General features: G+C 46.6%; 1 protein-coding gene across 1 annotated transcript; it reads left to right on the plus strand.

The window, feature by feature from the left end:
• Window positions 1-5,018: 5,018 nt before the first annotated feature.
• Window positions 5,019-9,846, plus strand: LOC107044101. The gene is made up of 9 exons (XM_015265850.1): window positions 5,019-5,119; window positions 5,219-6,059; window positions 6,101-6,958; window positions 7,036-7,476; window positions 7,588-7,827; window positions 8,035-8,209; window positions 8,318-8,482; window positions 8,558-8,719; window positions 8,795-9,846. The coding sequence occupies exons 1-9, from the start codon at window positions 5,019-5,021 to the stop codon at window positions 9,844-9,846; spliced, it is 4,035 nt and encodes a 1,344-aa protein (XP_015121336.1).
• Window positions 9,847-10,892: the final 1,046 nt, after the last annotated feature.

Here is a 10,892-nt window from a genome sequence, read left to right on the forward strand (position 1 = left end):
CTGTTTGCTTATTCATCAAATCATTCTTTGGTGCTATTTCTAGCCCAGGGAGTTTTGCGCAGATTCAGGAGACTTGTTCAACCTCTGCATTCGCGACAGAAAAGGCTTTCTTTGAGTTCTGGGCGAAAACTCACTAGTTCTGGACGATTATCCGGTGCTGCCCGTATAATTTGCGTCGTTTCGGACGTTTTAGGACATTTCGTGAGGTATTCTGTCTTTTCAGTCATTTTTTTCCTATTCCTGCTTTTTTCTATTAAGCTCTCCTCCTTTTCTAATGCAGGAATATTCAATTTCACGTGTGGCAGTACTTTTGAAATCTTCCATTTCCGACGTTCTCGGTAGTATTTCAACTGAGTTGACGGGAGTCTTTCACCCTGGGCCACGTAGCGTGGGCAATCCTTCTCCTGGGGGCGTCTTTCGGTCCTCCTCCTCTGAGTGGGTCCTACCTGTGCGGGGGTGGGGCTGCTTCCAGCCTCTGCTCTCCTCTCCGCCCTATGCTGCTTCTGCAGCCGCTTCCGATCGGTCTTCGGGATATTCTGCCCGAGCGCCGAACACCAGGGTCCCTGTGCCCTGTATTTCTCATTACAGGGCGTGCAATAGGGCTCTGGACACGGTATTCCGTACTATTTGCAGTGCGGTTTGTAAGGCGCAGGGCAGTCTCGGCCCTTGTGCCCCTCCCTCCTGCAATTCCAGCACAGTCGTGCTGGAACGGGGATTCTGGATGTCTCCCTTCGCGTCTCTTCGACCCGGGGCGTGCTGTCAATGAGAGGGGACTCCTGCATTATCTTCTCGTCTTCAGAGGCCTTACGCCTGGAGATTCTCACCCCAACCGCCTCTCTGGGTCCTTCACCCCGTGCTGAAGCACCTGGAGGTACACCCTCTTTGCTTCAGCATCGGGGCTCCTGCTCTCAGGATTCTTTCGCCCTGAGCTCCTCCCCCCTTCTCCTTCCTCACTTCGGGAAGTTTCCCCTTGGCCTTGGAGCTCTTCTCCTTGGCCTTGGGGATCAGCATTGGTGCTGCAGGGGTACTCTTCTGCTGGGGAGTCGTCACACGGGCCTTTCGCCCGTGCTTGGTCACCCAAGCGTAGGAGGAGTTCTCGTCCTCAACCTCCCATTTTCTCCTCAGGAGAAGGCAGCGGCACAGCCGACGTGGAGGGCCCCGGGTTGACTAAAGGCAACTGTACGAGCACCGTTGCTATCAACTCGGGGTTGTCGACCAACATGGCCGCTGAACTCCTCGCCATGGCATCCTTATCCATCTCAAGATGTTTCGCCCGAGGTACCTCCGCGAGTGGAGATGGAGCTGTGGTGGTAATCTCTACCACCTGAAACACCATCTCCATCGGTTCGAAAATGGGTGAGGGAATTTCGCCCTCATTCTCGTCCCTCGCGAGGAGTAAGGAAATTTCGGTCCGTTCCACCTCCATCAAGGCCCGATCGGCAATAGAAAGGGCCGTTAAATCTAGTGTAGGGACTTCGTCGGTGCCTTGCGGCACTTTCTGTCCCTCCATAATCACCTCCTCCTGAGGTTTTATCCCCGCGAGATTATCTTTCACCCCTGGGTGAGGGGACTTACCCTGCTGGGCTTCCTCGGTGGTCCTCACTACCTTCAGCACCAGGTCGTCGAGCTTCCTGTCACTCGACATGTTCGTGTTTCTTTCAACACGTGCGCTATTCACTGGGATATCTACGAGGGAGCACCGAAAATTCGCGTCCTGTCGCCTGCGCGGCCAAAACCGAAAAGGACGCTCCTCGTGGGTATCCCACGGAAAATCTACAGGTGTCTAGAGTGGGAGATTTAGGGCGCATATCGATTAGATTAATTGCCGCCGGCGGTTCCCCTAGTGACCTGACTCTCGACCTAAATTTGCATATTTAGGCGGTCATTTTCAAATACCTTTGATTGACATCAATCAAAGGTGTGCATTTTCGTCCTTCGCGCGCATTACCCGTCACGTGGCGCGCCTTCGCAAGCGGAATTCGTACTACCGACACCTGCAATCGGTAATGCTATTCTCCTCCAGAATAGTCTTCATTACCGTCTGTCGGTAATTTAGTTTTTCAGCAGTTTCGCCACTGACTAGCGGAAAATTCAATTTTTCACTATTATCACTTATTTGCACTCGTTTCTTTCGATCTTTCGGTAGAAAGAGACATCTCACGCGTCTGCGACTATCCTCCTCCGGGTGACGAGGAAAACGCTGTGCTCCTCTAGTTGCAAAATTCACGTTGAAAATACCACTCAGAATCATTGGAAGTTGATGATAATCCTGCCCAACTAACCTTGAAACCTCAGGAGTATAAAGAATTCGAACTTAGGGACTTAATTGTATGATTTTTGGAATTGTCGGATTAGGTGAAATATATATCATATATTTCTACAGCGAGAAGAGTCTGTCCATGATCTAATGAACAATGAGCAGCGTATATTTGCCCAATTTCTGCGACATTTATGGATAAATGGCTACTTTGACGTAGACCGATCTTCATTTTAGCAGTGACAAGGCTGGTAGTATCAGTGGTCCAATGATCAATTGCAACTCCACCATTTCTCACGTGGGCACGTTCGAATTGAACCCCATAATCGAAGCTGGGTACATGTAACCTCTCTTCAATTCTCAAGCAGGTTTCAGAAAAGTAGTAGAATTTGGGAATTCTTGACATACTCATCCGCAACATCTAATGCATGAGCTCGTAACCTTCAACGATTGAATGAAAATATTGATAAGCCTGGTGTAGAAGAGATGAAATCCAACAAGACACATAAATATTTTTTTTGAGGATTATTATTACTAGTAGTGCGAAATGTGACTCAGTCTGATTATCATAGGGCAATATGGAGCGCTTCGCACAGCGACCACTGTGACCATTATGGCGCGTCAAACATTTCGTTATGAATTTTCACGATGCTAATCAAGTTTACTACCCTGCCTAAGGACGTTTCACAAAAAGAAGAAGTCTTCCTTTTCACCTTCAGGGAGTCATATAATAGGGAGCAAGGAGACCATCGAGCTGCCCATGTTCTGATCATAGATCAATTGAAGCGCCTTCATTTTGAAAATTAGATTTACTTTGAACGTCATGACTCGATATGACAAGATAAACCAGCCTCTAACCTTATCCCCTCATTCACGAGAACCAATGACCCTTGACATCTCTCTCACCACAAAACATAAAACATTCGATGATACAATGTCTTTTAATGAGTGCCTACTAACATTTTTATGATGCCCAATCTCTAAACAGCTACTGTTACAGTTTTTCCTCAACTAATGTCAACGTAGGTGATGAAGCGAATACTGGTGGTATGTTGCGTACTCACACAAGGAGCCACCAGTTAGACACAATTTCACCATGAGGAAGAGATAACCACTCCATCAGGGCTATACCTGGAAGGGCTGAAACCCACGAGACAAATCACTGGAGAGTGGACAATCTTCACAAATATCAACCTACAGAGTATTAATGTCCATTCGGAGCCCATGGTTCCTCTTCTTGTTAGAGCCTTCAATCAAAATAAAAACAAAGAATCCCTGAATCTATTGAACTACATGACATTATGGGCGGACTGTGACGAAATGAATAAACGACAGTGGGAACTCCTAAGAGACCACATAGGCCCTTTCGAAACTAATTAATCGACGGATCACAACAGTTATTCTTCAAATCCCTCGACAGAATGAGATTACCTTTACGCTCATTTAATATATACAGACAAAACCAATTAAACTACCAGCCGTTATAAGAAAACCACGTATATAAGCCCGGGGACAGATATGATAATAACAAAACTAGAAATATTGACATAATCAATTAACCCAAACATTACCAAAGGTAATAAACTCTCAGTTAACCTCCGTGGAAATAGAAGATGCCGTAGACAAAATAATCACTCTTTTGAACTCTATAACTCAAAACCGCATCTTTTTGTATTCCTCCGTTATGGAAATTTCACCAAATGCTGATTTAGGTCTCATACACTCCAGCATTTTACAACAAGAACAGTTACGAACTATCATACGGCGACTTCCAAGTGGCAAATTAAGGACTTTTGTTTCATTACCTCAAAACGGACTTGCACTTTTTCAATTGAAAGATATTATTAACGTATACTCAGATATCAAACAGGGCCATATTATGATAAACATTGAAATTCCTCTTGTCAACGATACCGGTGTTCAAATATATAAGATTCTGTTACTGTCTGGACTTCGTAAAGATTCTAGTTTTATTGTTGAATTTTGATGATTGAATGACATCTGGCGTACTGCATATTTATTATCTTAATCGATCTAATTTATTGACGTTGTCTCCCGCGTTTATGCATCTCCGCGTAATTATTGTTCCATTCGTCTCGAGACTTCGAGGCGTGAGCCAGGTGTAACAGCCCATTAGTGCAAAAGGACAGTTAATTAGTAGTGTTTTTATATCTTGAGTTATGAGTGGGTGACTAAAAAACGTCCAATGTGTATTGAACAATTTTCGTACTGCGAATAAATTCAGGAGTTGATTTCATTCGTATCTATGGCTTTTCTTGACTATTTCCCCCCTATCCGGTCTCAACGTCCTATTCCGAAATTAACATTTTGGTCCTTCGAGCCGGATAGGGGTTGACATCGTTTTGCAAATTGTTGATTGGGTCTCTGGGCTGAGAGGGCCTCATCGGGGTCATCGTGTGGAGCATCGTGGGATGGGGAAAGGGGTCATCGTGGGATTGTGAAGGCATAAGGTCATCCGGGAGAATCCTGCGGAGTGGTGGCAAGCGTCGTCGGGGAGAAAGCGGCTGAGCGTCGTCGTGGCTGAATTGGCATCGGTTTTGGCGGTGGTGTGCGGCCATTGTGGATGTCTCATGGGGCATCAGTGGGTCGGTCGTCTAGCTGACTGAGTTATCGGCAGAGGTATTAGTTATCCTGAGAGGTCTGTAAGAAAGTTTTGACTATTGCCATCGGTGGATGGGATTTCTATTACCATGAGTGGATGGGGCTTTGTTACCATAACTAATATTTGTTTTTAATAAATATGGCTTCTTATCCTGCACTCATCGATGAGCAAGCTGATATTGATGAGGGCATTGGTCAGGCTCTCGAGTCTCTGAAGGAAGCGGATGTGACTTCTGCGAGGTTGGATACTAGGATGAGGGCATTCAACATTAAATGGAACAAATACCGAGACAATCACTCATTCTTATGGAGACTTAAATATAGTGGGAAATCTAATAGTCGCACTGTGCTCGAAAATCATAAGTACTTCAAGGATAAATATCATAGGGCCTGCGAGGAGGTCTATTTGTTAGCTCTAGAGAAGATGCAGGAGATGAAGGAACAGATGGATGCAGCACGAGCAGGAGAGACAGATGCTCATAATCAGTCAATTGCATCTGTAGCATTGCCAGTTTCATCGCTTTCAGGTCTGAAGCTTCCGAAGGGGGAGATTCCTTTTTTTGATGCGGATCCTGCGCAGTGGATCAATTTTCGAGATAATTTTTTTAATTTGATGACTATGAATCCTCAACTTTCATCGGTTTACAGGCTTCATCTGCTTAAAAATCATCTCGGAGGGGATGTAGAGAGGCGAATCAGAAATATCGATCTCGATGGGAAGAATTATCAGCTGGTTTGGGACAGTCTGATGGAGTACTATGACAACAAGAGGTCCTTGATGAATGTCTCGTTGTCGATGATTTTTAATGCTCCAATGGTGATGAAGGATTCTATCGAGTCTCTTGAGAGGTTATACACGGATGTCACTCAGGCGCTCACGTTACTCGAGACTCTTGAGAGATCGGTTTCGCAGTGGGACGACAGGCTAGTTTATATTGTCGTTAAGAAGCTGAATAGGGCCTCGATTGCGGAATGGGAGAGGACTCTTGGGGGTTCATTAGAGCCACAGACCTGGAAGGAGCTCAGGGCATTCATGCTATCAAGGATCAGGGTGCTGCAGTCCTACCAAGCGGATTATGCTGGGGTTCCTGTGACTAACTCTTCGTATAATGGGTCTGCAAAATCATCATTGAATTTTTCAAGGGGTTCGAATGGAGCTGGTGGTGCCAAGGTGCATCAGGTGAGTTCTCAAGGGACTAATCATCAGTGTTCACTTTGCAGAGGAAATCATTCTCTCACAGGGTGCTCACACTATCAGGCTCGGTTAACCAGAGGATAAAGAGGCTGAACCGTTTGAAGTTGTGCTTCAATTGTCTCGGACATCATATTAAAGGCAACTGTCCCTCGACGACGCACTGCCAGAAGTGTTCTGGGAGGCATCATACTTCCATTCATTTCAAGAAGTCGAAGTCTGCAGCGGCAGATGTTGGTGGGCCTCCTCAGGGAGTTCCTCCTGGATTGTCAGCGCATGCTCAGACTTTCATACCAGGGGGAGGAGCTGCAGAAGATACAGGTGCTGCGACTCATGCAGTGACGCATAAGGTGTCTGCAGGTGCGTCTTCAGCGATCTTGGCAACGGCGATGGTGAAGGTGAAGTCATTAGCCAGAGAGTTGGTCGAAGGACGTGCGTTGATTGATCCATATTCTCAAGTGACTTTGACAACTAAGAAGTTTGCTCAACAGCTGCGTGTCCCTCGTCGACACTATTCTCAGATGGTTTTGGGTGTCGGGGGAGCTAGTTCTTCTGCTGCTAAGGGGATCGTCATTGTGGAGTTATTTTCTGGTTGGGGTCATCGCGTTTGTGAGGCTGAAGCTATCATCCTGACGCCTTTAACGGATTACATTCCGAGAGCTGTGCCTTATCGGCAGTGGTCAGTGTTGGAAGGATTGCAGCTGGCTGACCCGGAGTTCAGTAGTACTAGAGGTATCGACATGATCCTGGGGGTGGGTGTGTACTCGCAGATTATCCAGCTTGGGTTGAGGAGGGAGACCTTAGATCAGCCAGTCGCACAACAAACTTCGTTGGGTTGGATTCTGCCGGGAAGGTGTCGTTTGAGGATGCTTCGTGGCGGGAGACAGGTCAAGAGGGCGTGTCTTCTTTCCACGTATCAGCTGATCATGAACTAAATGATATAGTCAAGCGATTTTGGGCTCAGCAGGAGGAGTTCGCAGAGGTTAAGACTGAGGTGGATTCAGGGGATACTCAGTGTGAGGATTATTACAAGGCAACGTGTTCGAGAAACGATACTGGTCGTTATGTGGTTCGAATGCCTTTCAAAGCATCTCCGCAGCAACTGGGTAACTCTCGTGGACTTGCTCTGAGGATGCTGAACAGGTTGAAGGCTCGTTTGTCCAGAGATCCTGAGCTTCATCAAAAGTATCGAGGTTTTTTGAAGGAGTATGAAGAGCTGGAGCACATGTTTCAGGTTAAGCCTCAGAAAGAGGGTTCTGCGATCGTCTATTATTTGCCTTATCACCTTGTTGGCAGGGAGTCTAGTCTGACGACCAAGCTCAGGGTGGTGTTTAATGGCTCTGCCAAAGCTACATCCAGACTTTCGCTGAACAATCTGCTGCACGAAGGTCCTAAGTTGCAGGCAGTGATCTTCAATGTCGTCACTCGTTGGAGGTGACATAGATTTGTATATTCAGGGGATGTGACCAAAATGTTTCGACAAATTCTGGTTCATCCCGATGATCGGGATTTCTAGAGGATTCTTTGGTTGGATGATTCTGGAGAGGTGGTCGAATATCAGCTGAACACGGTGATGTATGGGACGAGATCTGCTTCTTATCTTGCCATTAGGATGCTGCAGCAGTTAGCGAAGGATCGAGGTGTCGAGTTTCCTAAGGCTAGAGAGGTGATTCTGAAGACGACTTATATGGACGATGTCTATGGAAGATCGAGCACTGAGGACAGCTGTAGGAGGGAGCTTATGGAGATCAATCAGGTGTTTGCATCTGGAGGGATAACATTACAGAAGTGGACTTCTAATTGACCTGAGCTGCTACAAGATCTGACCGGTTCAGTGAACGACTGAACCGGCATCAGGAGATGCTTTGAACGACTCAACAACTCATCTAATTGACGATCAGGAGTCTCACCAAACTCTTGGTCTAAACTGGGATTCTTCACATGACTTTTTTTTTCCCCTAAGGATCAGAAAGAGATTGAGGTTTTGACTGAACGTATTGTTCTGTCACAGGTCGCTCAGCTTTACGACCCTCTGGGGTGGATAGCGCCTTTTTTTGTGAAGAGGAAGCTTCTGGTCCAGGAGTTAGGGAGTTTAAAACTGAGATGGGATAATGAGCTGGCTGAGGAGACTGTGCAGCGTTGGAGATAGGTGGCGCAGGAGGTGAAGGATCTGAAGGTAATACGAGTGCCTAGATACTTCGGCATTGATGAGGCGACTGTCTCGGTCGAGCTGCATGGGTTTGCAGATGCTTCTGGGGTCGCATACGGAGCTGTGATTTACTTGAAGATTGTTGGTGTAAATGGTGACGTAAATATAAGCTTGGTATCAGCGAAATCAAAGTTAGCTCCTGTTCAGGAGAAGAAGGGTTCTGCGAAGGTGACGATTCCGAGGCTGGAGCTCATGGGAGCATGTTTGTTGTCATGTCATGTGGTATCAGTTTGTAAGGCTTTAGAAATAGATGAATTGGTGGTGAATTTGTGGACAGATTCGTCGGTAGCTCTGACTTGGATCAAGTCTGATCCCGCAAGATACAAACAATTCGTTAAAAATCGTGTGTCGGAGATTCAGCGTCTGATGCCTCAAGCTAACTGGAGGCATGTCCCTGGAAAGGATAATCCTGCGGATCTGGTGTCGAGAGGCGTGTCAAGCAAATAGCTCGTCGGTAGTCAGGTTTGGTGGACTGGTCCACGATGGTTGAGTCAATCTGAGTCTTGTTGGCCAGAGCAGAGGTTCGCTGTTAATGATTCTGAGAGTTTGGAGAGGAAGAATTTGGATGTGCATGCAGCTTGCGTTGGTGCTGGTTCAGAGTATCAGTCTTGGGATTTCGTTGGGAGATACAGCTCATTGAGGGAGCTGTTACCTGTTACTGCCTGGTGTCGTCGGGTTTTTCTAGTCAGACGAGAGAACACTAGCAATGGAGCTCGAGGGTTCAAGGGGTTGTTCTTGCAGCCTAGTGAGATCGAGGAGGCTAGGGTGTTCTGGATCCGGGAGATTCACGCTGAGTATTTTTATGAGGACATCAAGAAGCTAAGAGAAATGAATGAAGTGGCTCTCCGGAGTGTGCTGTTTCGCCTAGTACCTTTTCTTGATGGTGAGGGGATTATTTGTTTGACTGGGAGGTTTCAGAAATCATCTCTGGAGGAGGATTTTAAGCATCCTGTGATACTGCCATCCAGTTCCAAATTTACTGAGCTTGTTTTGATGGAGGCTCATCGTCAGACATTCCATGGGGGAGTTCAGGTGATGCAGGCACTTCTAAGGAGGAAAGATTGGGTTCTTGGTGGGAGGAGATCAGTGAAGAGCTTCATGTTCAGGTGCGTGATCTGCACTCGTCATCATGGCGCTATGGCTAAGCCAACTGATGGGTCAGTTGCCTTCGAGAGTGACTCCATCTTGAGGTTTTCTTCACCTTGGAGTGGACTATCCAGGGCCGTTGACTTTGCTGAGTTGGAGGCGTCAAGAAGCCAAGACCTACAAGGGGTTTTTATGGTGATCTTCGTGTGCTTTATGACCTCGGCAGTGCACATTGAATTGGTGACGGATTACAGCATCGAGGGATTCTTGGCCTGCTACAGGAGATTCTCAGCTAGGCGTGATATCTGTGAGACGATCACGAGTCATCGTGGTACCAACTTGGTGGGAGCTGATGGGGAACTAAGGAGGTTGTTCGATGCTACTGGTCGGGCGGCTCGGGAAATTGCTCATAACGTATCCAAGGATGGAACTAAGTGGAACTTTAATCCTCCTGCAGCTCTTCATCACCGAGGGAAATAGTAAGCGGCGGTCAAGTTGGCTAAATTTCATCTGAAACACGTGATTGGGGAGGCTACTCTGACATATGAAGACATATGACGACGTTGCTTGCGCAAATTGAGGCGGTTCTGAACTCGAGACCTCTGTGTGAACTATCAGACAATCCTGACGAGTTCGCGGCCTTGACACCAGAGCATTTTCTTATTGGAGCTCCGCTGTCAGCTGTGCCTGAGCCTTCTTTGAGTCATTTAGCGGCATCCAGAATGTCAAGGTATCAGCAGATTAGACAGATGGTGGAAAGATTCTGGGAGCGTTGGTCTGGGGAGTACGTCCCGAAGCTCCAGGGAATCAATAAGTAGCACCGGCCCACTTCGAATCTGCAGTTGGGGACTTTGGTTCTGATCATAGATGAGAGGTTGCCGCCTACCAAGTAGGCGATGGGACGTGTCATCAAGCTGCATCCGGGGAAGGATGGTCTATGCAGAATGGTTACTGTTCCGACACAGTCGTCGACATTCACAAGGCCTATTGTGAAGGTCTGCACTTTAGCGATTGAAGCTGTGCCGGTCGATGAGTCTGCAGACAGGCAGCTACCTGATGGGAATGCTGGGGCATTGAGGAATAGGATTTTTCGTGACTGTTTAACTCAATTTTTATTTCTTTTTCTTTTGTTTATTTGTTTTAATGACGGACAGTTCCTGTTGCCGGTCAACAACTTTGTCAATAGTCATTGCCAAAGGTGGAAGTAATGTTACTGTCTGGACTTCATAAAGATTCTAGTTTTATTGTTGAATTTTGATGATTGAACGACATCTGGCGTTCTGCATATTTATTATCTTAATCGATGTAATTTATGGACATTGCCTCCTGCATTTATGCATCTCCGCGTAATTATTGTTCTGTTCGTCTCGAGACGTCGAGGCGTGAGCCAAGTGATACAGTCCGTTAGTGCAAAAGGAGAGTTCATTAGTAGTGCTTTCATATTTTGAGTTATGAGTGGGTGACTAAAAAACGTCTAATGTGTATTGAACTCTTTTCGTACTGCGAATAAATTCAGAAGTTGATTT

This window comes from Diachasma alloeum, unplaced genomic scaffold (genome assembly GCF_001412515.2).
Source record: "Diachasma alloeum isolate Michigan unplaced genomic scaffold, Dall2.0 Dall_scaffold_00678, whole genome shotgun sequence".
Lineage (NCBI taxonomy): Eukaryota > Metazoa > Arthropoda > Insecta > Hymenoptera > Braconidae > Diachasma > Diachasma alloeum.